Source organism: Triplophysa rosa, linkage group LG21, assembly GCF_024868665.1.
Source record: "Triplophysa rosa linkage group LG21, Trosa_1v2, whole genome shotgun sequence".
Classification (NCBI taxonomy): Eukaryota; Metazoa; Chordata; class Actinopteri; order Cypriniformes; family Nemacheilidae; genus Triplophysa; species Triplophysa rosa.
This window is the reverse complement of record NC_079910.1, coordinates 20,716,996-20,733,406: the sequence shown is the minus strand read 5'-3', so window position 1 is coordinate 20,733,406 and position 16,411 is coordinate 20,716,996. Positions and strand designations below refer to the sequence as shown.

The 16,411-nt window shown below is 44.5% G+C and overlaps 1 protein-coding gene across 4 annotated transcripts; it reads left to right on the top strand.

Annotated features, from left to right (window-relative positions):
* The first annotated feature begins 1,148 nt into the window (after positions 1 to 1,148).
* LOC130544903 (uncharacterized) lies at positions 1,149 to 9,295 on the top strand. 4 transcript variants are annotated; one of them, XR_008961602.1, is made up of 5 exons: positions 1,149 to 1,413; positions 1,888 to 2,058; positions 2,368 to 2,786; positions 4,312 to 5,192; positions 8,315 to 9,295. XR_008961602.1 is itself a non-coding variant. In XM_057319072.1 (4 exons), exons 1-3 carry the CDS (start codon positions 1,550 to 1,552, stop codon positions 5,175 to 5,177), a joined length of 825 nt encoding a protein of 274 aa, XP_057175055.1. In that variant the 5' UTR covers position 1,549; the 3' UTR covers positions 5,178 to 5,192; positions 8,315 to 9,287. The 4 variants fall into 4 exon arrangements, 2 of the variants coding, with proteins under 2 accessions (XP_057175055.1, XP_057175054.1); XR_008961603.1 differs by lacking the exon at positions 1,149 to 1,413 and adding an exon at positions 1,572 to 1,586; XM_057319072.1 differs by lacking the exons at positions 1,149 to 1,413; positions 1,888 to 2,058; positions 2,368 to 2,786 and adding an exon at positions 1,549 to 1,586 and having other exon boundaries at positions 4,312 to 4,712; positions 4,791 to 5,192; positions 8,315 to 9,287.
* The last annotated feature ends 7,116 nt before the right edge of the window (positions 9,296 to 16,411 follow it).

Below are 16,411 nucleotides of genomic sequence, written 5' to 3'. Positions count from 1 at the left end.
AGTGAGTGAATGAATGACTAAAGAAAAGAAGGAACAAATGTATAAATAAATAAATTGAATGAATTCTGAAAATTCTGTGTGTTTCTTAAATACAGACATTTGTTAAAGTATGCTAAAATATGTAGAGCATAACATATAAATAAAACACACACTTTACTAAATGGTGTCTTAAAATTCAACTTAATAGTTAACATTTGTATTTAATTTTTCAATTATTTAATTGGGGTAACAATTTGTGCCACATATTAACCTTTACATATTTTGCCAAAAAAAGTATTTAAGAAGAGAATCATTCATAAAAAATATAAACTTTTAGTTTTACTATAAACAAAAAAATGTTTTATAAATAAAAATCTATTTCTCACTCCTGACATATAACATTTTGTCATATTGTATTTTCATTGGTATTAAAAAATAAAATAAAAAGCAACATAAATAACAAAAATAATAGAAAAAACTATTTTCAACTCTAAACAGGATTCTTAATGTATCCCTTGTACGTTTCTCCAAACCATTACAAATTGTAATGTGTTTAATGTCTTTTGATGTTAAATGCAATGTTCAATAAAGAGTTTATTTAAAAACTATTTCCGGTATGGAACGAACTTTTTTTTTAACTGCCGTAAATTGTATCGACCGGAAGTGGTGTCAGTGTCGCGCATGCGCGGAACAAATCGTGTTTCTGGGACGGATCGGGTAGCGACAGAGTTTACCAAGTCCCTTGCACATCTGCCACAAATACATCTAGATGATGTACAATGTCTTGCAGACAAATTTTCGCTAACGACAAGATCAAAGCTAGAGAAAGGATACAAATTCTTCGATGAACAGTACCTATTTGATTATGAAGGCAAGTGTTTTGTTTTCTTTTTGTGTTAGCGAAGGTGCTAGGATAAGTAGGAATACGTGTTCTGTCAGTTTTTTTTCACTGTTGTTAAATTCCAGCACGACGGTTTTTGTTTGTTGCAAGACGGATGTTATGATACACTGCTTTGCGAAAAGGCGGAAGTTAAGTGACGTCATTGTGAAAAGGGCCTATAGAGAGTGTTAAAACAAACCTGTTTCTTCTTAGCAACGGCCTGCTACAGCGTCTCTGATTGGCTGGCTACTTCGTCACGTGCGCAGCGCACACAATCCGTCATGATTACGGTTCAAGACAGGGATTCTGAGATATAGCGCGTTTGCTCAATCTAAACGCTAATGACAGCAATAATTTAACAAACCTAGTAAATGACTTTTTCGCAAATCATTGGTAAGATGATACAGAATGTCCAGAGACCAGCTTGGCAAATTCGATCAATGTTTGGATCACTTCGACTCCGTTATGGAAAATGACGCCATGAAGGAATACAACGTTTTTACTACGGACTGTGAATTCGACCAGCTTGAGTGGGAAAAGGCCTCAAAGTTCAGGTGAGTCAGTCACAAACACTCTTAAATTCGTTGCCAGCTCCTTTATTCAACAAAGTGAAACTGTTTTGTTTCCAGCTGTAATTGTCAGTACAATGATGGGCAGCCATGCCATCGCCTCTTCTCTCCAGAGGAAATGATGCATAGGAGAGCAGCCATGAGAGAATTGACATCCAGTTAGTATGCCAGGAGTAAAATGTATACTCATGAAAATTGTACAGATAGGTCACTGCCATGACAAATTTATAAATCGTCATATACCTCTTGCTTGCTAAGATTTCAATCAGGTTAATCGGTTTTCTAACTGTTCCTTTATTAACAAACATAATGTCAGGAATATAGAACAGAACAGAATAGATTTTTGTCATTGTCCAGTGAAAAACAATAAAATGCAATAATGTAAGCCGTTCTCTGGCAAAATCCGGATCCATAAAACCCAGTATTTTAGCTCATTTCAAAATTGCTGTTTCATTTTAGGGGATCAAATGCTTATCCTCCTGGGGAAGATTTCGTGTTCAATTAACTGAGACCACAAACTCATCAAAAAAGAAGGAACAAACCCCCCGTCAGCGACAGCGCACCTTCTACTGGATGGAAAGCAGTTATGCCGAGATACTTTAAAATTATAAAAAGGTATCAACATTTTAGGTAAGTGTGCAACTTTAAGTAAAATGGCATGTACAGTGTATTTATATTGAGCAAACCACTACTAGATCTGCATGTAGGAACTTTAGTTACTTAACTTTCTAATGACACTTTTTCATAATAAGCAACATGAACCAGACCATACCAGAAAAGATAGTGTCAACACATGTACAAGTACACTTGTTTGGAACATGTTTTAATTTATCTGTATCAAAATACATTTTGTGCTGATGTCAAGACACTTTCAGAACCCCCATGTCACTTGCTATGTTTCTGAGAACTAAAATTCTCATTGTCTCATTCATTTTTCAGGTTTGATGATGAGCATCCTGGAATGTTTTTTGTCAAAAAAAGAGGCAGGCAGTGACGAATTTCCTTTCCAGATGCTTCTGCAAGGCATGGATTTCCCAGATGGAGAACCGGTTATCCTGACTCCTCCTGAATTATCACTCCAGAGGCAACAGTACCTGTATAAGAACATCCGCCCTTTTGTTGATGATCCCTACAAGGACACTATTTGTCCAAGGCCCGAGGTCCTACTATTTAATGATTCTGACAAAAGTGCTGGAGAAATAGACATTGCGATGAACCTGGTCTAAGGATGCTGAACTGGGTCGTGCGTGGGGCCGTGACCGGGGGTGTGGTCAGCGACCGAGAGACAGGAGTCGAAGCCCTCACTAGGCCACTAGGATAATGGCAAAACAATAAAAACACTTTGTGGACTGTTTAAGGTCAGATGTGATATGAGATTTAAATCGTAACCTCATCCCTGATTGAGAGCATATGACAAAAATGTGATAAAAATGTAAAAAAGTCAAGTGTAAAATTGTATGTTCCTGGTAAATTATTTTTATGAAATGTGTGTTTAAAGGTTTAGTTGTGGTAAATCAATGGTGTAAGTTTCATTTATTTCCTTTTATTAGTAATATGCGTTGCTAAGGACTTCTGGAAAACTTTAAAGGCAATTTTCTCAATATTTAGATTTTTTCCCATCCTCAGATTCCAGAATTTTAAATGGTTATATCTCGGCCAAATATTGCCCTATCATAACAAACCATATATCAATAGAAAGCTTATTTAGTCAGCTTTTTTTGTATAAATCTCAATTTTGAAAAATTGACCCATAAGTGGTCCAGGGTCACATATACATTTTTAGGAAATATTTACATGTATGTATTTATATTTATATAATAATTCAAATTATATATTAATATACAAAAAATGCACAGTACACAGACATACAGTATATTATGTAAACGCAAAATTGTATTTTGGAAATGTTTTTGGAGGAGAGCTGGGGCCTCATGTGTCAACGCAAAAACTTTACATACTTCAGCTTTCACGCTCAAGGTCGGATGTACTAACAATGAAATTAACGTGAGAATGTGTGTTCCTCTATGCCAACTTCATGTCTGGCGTACGTACATTTCTGGTGGTTTTTGTCCATTGGCCAATCTTAGAGGCAATGAAGTGAAGCTGCAGACATTAAACTATCAAACTATTAGACACGTCAATTGCACCCCCACCTGTGAGAAACATTGCTATTAATTTGTAATTGATCAAATTAATGACATATTATTGTCACACGAACCTTATGGGAGTATTCTATCAATTATGCAATTAAGTAAGAACATACAAAAGTATGAGCTTATTAAAACAACCCTTAGTCTATGACAATGGCAGAGTTGGCCTTATTAGAGGACATTGCCAATGGCCGAATCCAAAGAGAACGAGTTTTTAGGGACCACAATTATTTTCTGGACCACGATGATGACTGGCTAATCAGCCGTTTCAGATTTCCAAGGGCTATCCTCTTGGAGCTCTGTGCTGAGTTGGGTCCAAATTTGGAGAAAGAGACTGCGAAAAGCCATGCATTACCGGAGACTTCCTAGAGGACAATGCCGGACAGCTTAGCCTTTGTCAGGAAGTGTTAACTTCCTGACTTCCTGTTTGCTGAGAGCGCGTGGTTTGAGTCGGAGCTCTTTCAAACTTATTCTTAATGCATCGTTTATTCTTGTTATATCTTAAGACTTGTGTTTTAAATTGTTATTCTCCGAGGGTAAAACATATCCTTAAATATATCCCATACCAAAAATCGTACTTAAACGCACAGATAATTTATTTTTATCGGATCACTCGCTATTAGCCTCAGGCTGTTAGCATTCCCAGCCTGCCTGCTTACTGCTTAACACACTGTTTTCATTATTACATCACTAATGGCTAATGTTTCAGATGTGTTTGTACCTCTGTGTGCAGATGAGGAAACGATCGCACTTCAGTCGGAACTGGAGGCTGTGGAGAAGCAGATCCAGGATCTACTAGAGAAGCAGACACGGCTGCGAGAACGAAAAACGGCGCTGGAAACATCCAGAGCTGAGGCTCGCAAATCCGTGGTAAGTTTTCATCGCGATTTTAATACTCCTTCCACTTCTACTCCGCGTGTTTCTCTGCACAGAGCCCACGCTTCGAGAACACGGTCAGCCCAAATGAACTTCACTCCTGCACCGGCACACCCACGGCGAAAGGCTCGAGTTAGGACTGGAGCGATGACCCAACCGCCGCCACCGGTCTTCGAGATCCCGACCAGGAACCGCTTTGCCGCCCTCTGCGAGACGGAATGCAACGCTGTGGTCATCGGAGACTCAATCGTCCGGAACGTACGCGCTTTCTCCACTAAAGGTAAGGTGCACACTCATTGTTTTCCTGGCGCCCGTGTTCTTGATGTCTCTGCGCAGGTACCTGCGATCCTGAAGGACGATGCTAACGTCGGAGCTGTCGTGCTGCACGCGGGGGTGAATGACGTCAGGATGAGGCAGTCGGAGATCCTGAAGAGGGACTTCAGGAGTCTGATCGAGACGGTACGCAACGCATCGCCCACAGCGAGGATCATCGTATCAGGGCCGCTTCCTACCTACCGACGAGGGAATGAAAAGTTCAGTAGACTATTTGCTCTAAATAAATGGTTGATGTCATGGTGTATTGAACAGAAGCTGCTCTTTGTTGATAATTTTGATCTGTTCTGGGAGCGACCTAGGCTCTTCCGCCCTGACGGCCTGCACCCCAGCAGCATCGGAGCGGTTCTTCTGTCTGACAACATCTCAAAGACGCTACGCACCGCTTGACTACGTCTCCCAGCGGTAAGTCAAAACTTCAACCATAGTCTGTGTTCCTCCCACTCATCTGTTAGAAATGTTACTGCTTCCAAATGCATAGAGACTGTGTCTGTCCCCCGAATAATACTACAAAATAACAAAATAGCCAAATCTCAGAGAAAAAATCTAATCGTGATTAAACCTGAGGACAATGTAATAAACGACCAAAACAAACTCATAAAGTTCGGCCTACTTAATATTAGATCACTAAATTCAAAAGCAGTTATTGTAAATGAAATGATCACAGACAACAGTTTTGATATACTTTGCCTTACCGAAACCTGGCTTAAACCAAATGATTATTACGGTCTAAATGAGTGTACACCACCAAGCTACTGTTATATGCATGAGCCACGTCCGGTTGGTCGAGGTGGCGGTGTCGCAACAATCTTTAGAGACTTTCTTACTGTAACTCAGAGAACGGAGCATAAATTTAAATCATTTGAAGTGCTTGCGTTGAACATAATTGTTCCAATTGACAGTAAAAAACCATTGCTTTCTTGTACGTTGGCTACAGTGTATAGACCCCCTGGTCCCTACACTGATTTTCTGAAAGAGTTTGCGGACTTCCTATCGGACCTATTGGTTAACGTTGATAAAGTACTAATTGTCGGAGACTTTAATATCCACGTAGATAGTGCTAACGATGCATTAGCAGTGGCGTTTACAGAGCTATTACACTCTTTTGGAGTAACACAACACATCAATGGACCCACTCATCGATTTAATCATACACTAGACTTGATTATATCTCACGGAGCCGATCTAACCAATATAGATATTATACCTCAAAGCGACGATGTCACTGATCACTATCTTATAACATGTACACTGCGCACTGCAGAAATCAGCCGTTTAACTCGTTATCGACAGGGTAGAACAATTACCTCGACTACTAAAGATAGTTTCGCAAAGAGCTTGCCAGATCTGACTCCTTTAATAACCATACCAATAAATACAGAATCGCTCGATGACATGACCAGCAAATTGGGCACTATTTTCTCTAATACATTAGAAGCTGTCGCACCTATGAAGTCAAAAAAGATTAATGAGAAAAACGCAGCACCATGGTACAATAGCACCACTCGCGCCCTTAAAAGAGAAACACGTAAACTGGAGCGCAAATGGAAACAAACCCAATTAGAGGTCTTTAAAATTGCGTGGAAAGAGAGTGCAAACTGTTATAAAAAGGCACTAAAAGCAGCAAAGGCTGAGCACCTCCGTAACCTCATAGAAACTAACAAAAACAATCCAAGGTTTTTATTTAGTACAGTTGCTAAACTAACAAATAAACAGACTTCACCTGACCTGGGTATTCCGCCGCACCTTGGTAGCAATGATTTCATGAATTTTTTTACAGAGAAAATCGAAAACATACGAGACAAAATAGTAAAAACTCAACCTCCAAGTCTGTCCTATAAATTAGTACCAACCATCGCCCCAAAAGAAAGGCTACAGTGTTTTTCACCTATAAAACAGGAAGATTTAATTAAACTTATTGCAACATCTAAACCTACAACTTGCTTATTAGACCCCATACCAACTAAATTATTAAAAGAGTTATTACCCGTTGCAATTGAGCCCATTTATAACATTATCAACTCGTCAATTAATCTAGGCCATGTCCCAGGAGCCTTTAAACTGGCCGTCATTAAGCCTCTTATCAAGAAACCAAACTTAGACCCCAATGAACTAGGAAACTATAGACCGATTTCAAATCTCCCTTACCTGTCTAAAATACTAGAAAAAGTAGTGTCCACTCAGTTGTGCTCTTTCTTACAAAATAATGACATACACGAAAAATTCCAGTCAGGCTTTAGACCGCATCATAGTACTGAAACTGCGCTCGTTAAAATTACAAACGACCTGCTTATAGCATCAGATAAAGGTAACATCTCACTCCTAGTCCTGCTCGACCTTAGTGCTGCGTTCGATACTGTAGACCATAAAATACTTCTAGATCGCTTACACAATTATACCGGTATTCAGGGACAGGCACTACAATGGTTCAGATCTTACTTATCAGACAGACATCAATTTGTCCATTTAAATGGGGAATCATCAAATCTAACGCAAGTAAATTATGGATTACCTCAGGGATCGGTTTTAGGACCCTTGCTATTCTCCATATACATGCTGCCCCTTGGAAACATTATTAGAAAACATGGAATTAGCTTCCACTGTTATGCAGATGATACTCAGCTATATATCTCATCAAGACCAGATGATTCCTTCCAACTATCCAAATTGGCAGAGTGCATCGACGATATAAAGCATTGGATGACTTGTAATTTCCTTCTTTTAAATTCTAATAAAACAGAAATATTACTTATCGGACCAAAGACACGTGAGCAGAATATTTCGGATTATGACCTGCAAATTGAAGGCTGCACTGTTACTCCAACAAATACAGTTAAAGACCTTGGCGTTATATTAGACAGCAACCTGTCATTTAAAAATCACATCTCAAATGTCACAAAAACAGCCTTCTTCCACCTTAGAAATGTTGCCAAATTGCGAAATATTTTATGTGTGGCTGATGCAGAGAAGCTTATTCATGCATTTGTGACCTCAAGACTTGACTACTGTAATGCACTGCTTAGTGGTTGTCCTGCAGCATCAATAAACAAACTACAGTTAGTTCAGAATGCAGCTGCCAGAGTTCTAACCAGGTCCAGAAAATACGATCACATAACCCCAATGTTATCAACCCTTCACTGGTTACCCATTAAGTATCGTATTGACTTTAAAGTTCTTTTAATTACTTATAAAGCCTTAAACGGTTTAGCCCCTACCTACATAACAGAGCTTCTACCACACTACAACCCATCACGCTCTCTAAGATCTCAAAACTCCAGACTTTTGATAACACCTAGAATAACTAAATCCACCAAAGGGGGTAGAGCTTTCTCATACGTAGCACCTAAACTCTGGAATAGCCTCCCCGATACTATTCGAGGGTCAGACACACTCTCCCAATTTAAATCTAGATTAAAGACACATCTTTTCAGCCAAGCATTCACTAATACATAGCTAATGAACAGCAGCTACGCTAATTATTCTCTTTCTGTTTCTGCCCTCGCCTCGGGATGCCCATCCCGAGGTAGGGAGAGATTCCGCCAGGCCCAGATGAACGTCATATGCCCATCCACAACTAGAGATTACGCCAGCTACATCGGAAAATCCCGTGCCATCCTCCTGCGAGAGCCTGCGGACTGACTGACCATCCCAGCTCCATCCAAGGCAATTCCATCACCACCCAAGAAAAAGGCGACCATCTGGCCGGCCCAGCTCAGACAATTCCATCCCCAGCCGAGAGCAAAGACGGACTACCTGTCACATAAATGCTAAATTTACAATACTTGGTATTTAATGCTAAACTTACATCACACGACAGCAGTTTGAAGTTATGGCTGCACTCAGTGACTTTGATTGGAGGTAGCTGGGTGGGTGTTGTAGGGAGTGGGGGGGGCTTGTTGGTTGTGGTTCGGGGCGTTTCATTTGTTGGGACTGTGTGGGTCTGGTCTGGTTGGTCTTGTTTTGTGGTCGATGTCGGACAACAGAGGAATAAAGTTAATTATGCCATTACTACTTTTCCCTGGTTGTTCCTCTGTTGTCTGTTGTTGATCGCGGAATGGGACCGGGTTGGACCTGCACGGTTTCGGCGGGTGGGGCTTCCTGGGTCGCGGCTCGTGGGCTCTCCCTGTTCTTCGTGGACGTTGCTCGGTGGCTTTGGTCGGGGTCACTGAGTGCAGCTATGACACGTCAGAGGAGATCTGGCCCTCCCGGCTGAGCCTGGTTTCTCCCGAGGTTTTTTTTTCTCCATTATTCAGCATTGGAGTTTGGGTTCCTCGCCACAGCAGAGCAGTGCAGTGTTGGCTTGCTCACCGGGAGACTGCATTTATTTATTTATTTATTCATTTATTTATTAGATATTATTTATTATAATGATCTTGCTTGGTCTATAAACACCATGCACTGTGCTGTGTTTTACCTTTCTGTGTTTTTCTTATTTGCTCCTGTAAAGCTGCTTTGGAACAATGCACATTGTGAAAAGCGCTATATAAATAAAATTGAATTGAATTGAATTGAATTGAATTAACTCCCATGTAATAAAACTGCATAGGCTGCTGTCCAGGCAATGCGCAAGATGGGCGAGATCTTAAAAGTCCACCATTAACCAAATGTGTCCAACGTTACTCTCATCCCACTCCTGTCGTATGTAGAAATGACAGAATATGTATTGTATGATTAACAACCTGTCCTCCATATGACACATTGGACCATTCACCATTAGTTCCTCTACCAGTAGCAGGAGAAGCTTTTGTCAAAATCAAGTGCAGGTGGTAGATCCTTATCCTACCTAGCGCTCAAAACCTGGAACAGTCTTCGAATAGTGTGTGGGAGGCAGACATTCTGTCAGTTTAAATCTAGATTATAGACACATCTGTTCAACCTAGCGTGCACAACACTTCTATTATACATATTCTCTAAGGGATTATTAGGCTGCATTATGATATGCATTAAGCCAGCAGCCATATCACCCTGTAGCCCAAGACTGGTTACCCATTGAAGCTAAGCAGGGCTGAGCCTGGTCAGTACCTGCATGGGAGACCTCCTGGGAAAGCTACGTTGCTGCTGGAAGAGGTGTTAGTGAGACCAGCAAGGGGTGCTCACCCTGTGGTTTGTATGGGTTCTAATGCCCCAGGATAGTGATGGGGACTATGAAAAGCACTGTCCTTTGAATGAGATGTTAATCCGAGGTCCTGACTCCCTGTGGTCATTAAAGATCCCTTGGCACTTGTCGTAAAGAGTAGGGGTGTAACCCCGGTGTCCTGGCCAGATACCCTCCACTGGCCCTTGTCAATCATGGCCTCCCCACCCTCTGAATTGGCTCTATCTCTCTCTCCTCTCCAGCTATAGCCGGTGTGTGGTGAGCGCACTGGTGCCGTTGTACTGTGGCTGCCGTTGCATCATCCAGGTGGATGCTGCACATTGGTGGTGGTTGAGGAGAGACCCCCCTCATATGATTGTAAAGCGCTTTGGGTATACAGAAAAGCACTATATAAATGTCTCATTCATTCATTATTTAGACCAACCGGAACCCAGAACACTTCCAACAACCTGTTCTGTGGTCCGTAACTCCAGATGGTGGAGCTGAAAGAGGGAGACAGCGGTCAAACAATAATTTAAACAGGCTGTTTTGACTTTACAAATCGTACTATTTTAACATGGTAGACAGCTGCTGTGCGCCCGGATGCCAGAACAGGCAGGGAAAAGAAAAGGCCAAATCATTTTATCATATTCCTAAGGATCCCGAATCCCCGATAGACGGTTAAAGGGTTAACTGAAATAAAACGTGCTATCCAACACGTCACTGCTGTCTCTTCCTCTCTGTCATTTTGCTGCCAAATCCTAAACAAGACACATGACAGCAACACTCGCCTAGTCCAGCTTTGCAATCGCAGTGAGCTCCTAACACAACCCCATCGTGTCTGGCCACCACCAATGGCTTCAATGGGGGGTAATTTAGTTTTTTTGGGAACGTTTTACCTGCAAGATCAGTGATACAGCTATGCTGGCTACCTACAAACAAGGACAGCTAGGGTCGATTACGTTAGCTAACAACACAGTTGACTTACTCTTCCAATGAGGACAAAACAGGTTGAAGCCGGCATACTCTAAAGTTGAATATCCATTACAAAATTCACATCAATTTTCACAACTCCAGGCTTTTAAGAGTCTCCGGAGTAGGACGATGAAAAGTTGATGAGGTAGTTGAAGATATTGGGATCCTGCAGGTCAGGAAAGCGATCCGATCCTTTGTTGAGTCTCGCACACCATCAGTTTCATGATCAAAAAGCATCTCAATCGTCTCTGATGCTGTATCTTTCCTTTTCGCCATGTTTTGTTTGCCTATTTTTATTTTATTTTACTTGCTCAAAAACTCTCTAATCTGTAGCACTCCGTCACTCTCGGTTCATATCTGCCCTCTACCGCTCACCACGAAAACTGCAGCAATTGGCCGATGAAATGCAAGTGATTACTGTAATACATACATGTTCAAAAAGCTAACATTTTTTTGATAGCATAACATCTTGGTTACGGATGTAACCTCAGTTCCCTGATGGAGGGAACGAGATGTTGTGTCAAGCCGACAGATGGGGTTCGCTCTTGAGAACCCATCGCTTCCGACTATTTTAGAAAAGGCCAATAAAATTGGCGAATGAAATTTGCATGCCGGACTCCACCCCCGGATATCCGGGTATGAAAGGGAGACGGTGTGCTGCATTCATTCACCTGCGGTGAGCAGCCAGCGTTGTGGCAAGAAGGACACAACGTCTCGTTCCCTCCATCAGGGAACTGAGGTTACATCCGTAACCAAGACGTTCCCTTTCTGTCGGTCTCTCGACGTTATGTCGAGCCGACAGATGGGGTTCCTATGGAAAATGCCACAGCATTGTGCCATGTCACAATCTCTAGCGGAGCAACGCTGATTGGCCTGGGCGAGTCAGACGTGAGCGCTAGCGCGAAATTGTAACTGTCCACTGGAGAGGTAGGGGGTCCCAGAGCTTTTGAAGAAAAGGTGTAAAGCCCCTGCCACCGGCCGTCACGAGTGGAGGCCTTGATTCTCTAACAGCGAGAAGCCGCCCGGCACACTACGGGCCACTGGGTAAGCATTATTCCCCCCTGGGGGAAAAACGCTACAGAGACCACTACCTGCCATAGGGAGGAATTAGTGGAGACACCACATGGTCTCACCATAAGGGGAGAACTCATGGGAAAATGTGCGGACTGAAGGAGTTAACCGCAAGGTGGAAGTCCACCTAGGGAGGTCATGGGTTGCCAAGGTGGGAACCAGTCATGAGGATACATCAGACGGAATCACCCAGTGGGGGGGTTACCACGTCTGGAGCACTAGGTCCGATTAGAGCTATGTAGTACATAACTCAACTGTTCCCTGGCCTAAGGGGGCAGGGCTGCTCTGCTCAGCCTGGGCCCCCAGAAGGTGCTTAGTGATGGATGGAATGCCTGTTCTTTACCCAGTGGGGAAAGAAGGGAGGCGGAACTAGCACGCTGACCCACCTAGGGGGGGAAGGTGCTTTTGCAGGCATACGCCCTACCGGTCGCCGGTCTTACCTGTTGCGCGGAGATTGTAGAACCTCGCGAAATGTACCAGATGTCTGCCAGAGAGGCGCCCTGAGCCAGTGCCCAAGAGGAGGCTACACGCCGAGTGGATTGTGCCCACACTCCTAACGGGCAGGGGCGATCTTGAGATCAGTATGCCATAGCGACGGCATCCACGATCCAGTGCGCCAGTCTCTGTTTGGAGACAGCCCTCCCCTTCTGCTGACCTCCAAAACAGACAAAGAGCTGCTCAGAGCTTCTGAAGCTCTGCGTGCGGTCCAAGTAGAGGTGCAGTGCGCGTACTGGACACAACACGGATGGGGTTGGGTCTTCCTCCCCAGTGGAGAGCACCTGCAAGTTCACCACCTGGTCTCTAGGGGAAGTGGTGGGAACTTTGGGCACGTAGCCAGGCCGGGGTCTCAGGATAACATGAGAATCATCGGGCCCGAGTTCTAGGCAATCTGTGGACACAAAGGGTGCTTGTATGTAACCTACCTTCTTGGAAGTGAGCGCCATCAGGAAAGCCGTCTTTATCGTGTGGTGAGAAAGAGTGGCATCTCTGAGGGGCTCGAAGGGGGGGCCTCTTGAGGCCCGCCACCTAGGTCGCAAGAGGGTACGGAGCGCGGACGAGGTTGGTAAACTTCTCGAGCCCCTTAGGAACCTAATGACCAGGTCGTGCTGTCCCAGAGGCTTCCCAGCAACTGGGTCGTGATGAGCGGCAGTGGAGGCTACATACACTTCCAGTGTGGAGGGGGGAGAGGTTACTCTCCAGTTTCTCTTGAGGAAAGGACAGCACGTTCCCGATCGAGCAACTCCGCGGGTCTTCACTTCGAGAAGAGCACAGGACGAGAAGAGGCGCCACTTATGGGCGTATAGCCGCCTAGTGGCCGGGGCCCTAGCATGAGTGATGGTCTCAACCACCGCAGGGGGTAGGCCACTCAGGATCTCCTCGTCCCGTCCAGACATGGAAGTTCTAGGGGTCTGCCTGGGATGCTGTAATGTGCCCTTCCCCTGGGAAAGCGGGTCCTTCGTCAGGGGGATCGGCCAGGGGGGAGTTGTTGTCAAGAGCAATATCTCCGAGAACCAAGTCCGGTTGGGCCAATAGGGCGCAACTAGTACCACTTGATGCTCCTCTTCCCTGACCTTGCACAAGACCTGGGAAGCAGACGCTGCATGGGACTCGACGGCCGAGGGCGGCCGAGTTGCGGTGGGGGAGGATATGCTTGATAGCCTCCGTCTGCTTCCTTACTGTCAAGAACTGCTGCCCGCTTCCTTACTGTCAAGAACTGCTGCCCGCTTCCTTACTGTCAAGAACTGCTGCCCGACAGTATCACCAACAGCCCCCCTCCCCTTGCGAGATGGGTGCGTCAAGAAAGCGGACCTTCTCGACGTTACTCATCTGCGCAAAGTTTGGCCAGAGGTGTCTCTCATGGACCACAAGTGTGGACATCGCCCTACCCAGGGCCCGCGTGGTCACCTTGGTCGCCCGTAGAGCGAAGTCGGTGGCGGCGCAGAGTTTCTGCATAGGTGCTGGGTCGGTCTTACCCTCGTGGAGCTCTCTCAACGCCTTAACCTGCTGCAGGATGGCCATAGAGTGGAGAGAGAAGGCAGCTTGGCCCGCAGCAATGTAAGCTCTCGACACCAGGGATGCCGAAACCCTACATGCTTTGGACGGGAGTCTAGGTCGAGCCCCCCAGGTGGCCGCCGCCTGCGGGCACAAGTGCACCGCGGTGGAACACTCCACCTGGGGGACATCGACGTATCCTCTAGCTGCCTCGCCCTCAAGGGAAGAGAGGGTGACAGAACTTGTTTGATGTGGACGCGCTGGAAAGGGGCAGTTCCAGGTCTTATTAAGTTCCTCATGCACTTCCGGTAAACACAGCACTGGGGGCGGGCATGGCTTGGAGCCGGGCTCAAACCCGAGGCACCATGTATCCAGCTGTGAGCGCTGGGAGAGGCAGTGCGGGCACTGCAACCCAACGCTCACGGCATGGCTGACATTTCGACGTCCGCTTCTTCCTGGGCTCGACACCCCGAGGGAGGGAGCTCCGAGGAATCATCGGAGTCGGATGGCAGTACGTCACCCCTCGATGCTGCAAGGGACATCTCATCATCATCACGCACCGTGTCCGAATACGTCGTTGAGGAACAAGACGGTGGGACCATCTCCTGGGGAACGGTCAGACAAATGAGACGAGGTGCGAACGGTCCGTGAGCCAGTGGCTGGCGGATTAAAGCTCACCGTAATCCTCATATCACCCTCGCTGCTTGCCGTAGCGGGCGGCAGGGCCGTAGTCCTGCCGTCACGGAACGGGGAGCAGACGAGTCCCGTGGGAACACAGCCACCCATGAACGCAACATCTGAATCGTCAACCGCCCGCAGTGCGGGCAGGACGTATCCACAACGTCTGCCCCAGCGTGCTGGAAGCAGACATCGCATCCGTCCCCCTCCTCGATGAGTGTGTTGCACCCACGAGAACAGCGGGACATGCCACGCTGGAGAAATTTGCTCTTTTAGAGAAAAAAACTCGAACACTTCTGGCACTGCCGAGACACCCAGGGGAAGTCGCTGCAGGAGAAGGGACAGTCCGCTGCACCACGTCGTAAGATTCCAGCAGTAATTTGGCGTAGAATTTGAAGTCTCGAAGTTGATACAGCGTGAAGGCTCCGAAGAACAAAAGGTTAATGAATGCAGCACGCCATCTCCCTTTTATACCCGGATATCTGGGGGCGGAGTCCGGCATGCAAATTTCATTCACCAATTTCATTGGCCTTTTCTAAAATAGTCAGAAGCGATAGGTTCTCAAGAGCGAACCCCATCTGTCGGCTCGACACAACGTCGAGAGACCGACAAAAAGAGAACTGGTTTAAGAGTTACGGTTAAATGAATACTGCTTGGTAAAATGCGTCGGGCGACGACGCATCCGGTTTTAAAGGGTTAAGGAAAATAGACTAAAGTGAGCACAGTCTGGAGTAAATCTTCAGATCCGGTTAACTCCTGGGTGAAACACACAATTACAATTACCGCCAGATGAAGTGATACGTCAGCTGTGGTTGTGAAATGACATTGGCTCACCTGTAGCTCGTGACCAATTACGTCATTATCACAGCTTTGAATGTGAAGTGTCATTGACTTTCGTGAAGGATTGTGTCATGGCATTTGAAGGAGCTCTGACTGTGTGCGTTGCATTCACAGATATCTTTGTACAAAGTTATCTTATGGCTTCAATTCAGAAGGGTTGCAACGCAAGTTGTTTGTAATGTACCTGTGACTGTACTTTCACTCGTGTGTTGTGATTTTGTATGGATGAGAAGTGTTAAATGCATAAAAAGTGACCAACCTTAAGCAATGGAATAGCCTGCACGTCAATAAACGTAACCGTAGGTCGTAATAGGCCGCTGGTGCTTGAGGGCACTCATCCTTGAGATGGAACTGGTGTTAGTAATAAGGTGCTTGTTCAAACAACCTATAGGGTCATTTTTGGAGGACAGTCTTATGACTTATGACTATAGCAAAACATTAACTAGATTCATTATTATGGTAAAAAGTAACATGTTAAAATTATTAATGCATTTATGTTAAAAGTTTGTGTTTAATAAATTCTATGTCCAGTCAAAATATATCTTTCAAAAGCTACTTTTTGGAATAAACATGGTTTACATAATAATGACATGAATTTCTCGTTTGGGGGTGATTTCTCAGCCAAATTGGATGTGTGATTAACTTATATTAGTTAGAGTAATTAATCGCTGCATTATGTAATTAATTCGATTTTTAACAAATTAATCACTTCACAGACCTAATTACAATGTAAATCAGTACTTGTGTGGTGATGCTTTTGTATTAAACTAACAGGAATATGTAGAAATAGAAAATATAGAAAAGGGTGGATTAATCGACTGTCAATAGTGCTGCACAGATTAGAAAATGTGACCAAAATTTACCAAATGTGTTTCTTAACACACCTTGTGCTCAGTCATTGTAGGCTTGTAAAATGATTCTAGACCAACATCTGCTGCATTTAGGAATCTGCCTTTTTTCTGAGTCTTCATGTTTGTGCATGTGTTGCAGCAAA

What these genes read in the sequence shown, in the direction of transcription:
- LOC130544903 (XM_057319071.1), top strand. Translation starts at nt 1,550, where the DNA reads ATGCATAGGAGAGCAGCCATGAGAGAATTGACATCCA. An exon ending in CATGAGAGAATTGACATCCA is followed by an intron (nt 1,587 to 4,311) that starts GTTAGTATGCCA and finishes CTCTGTGTGCAG; the next exon opens with ATGAGGAAACGATCGCACTT.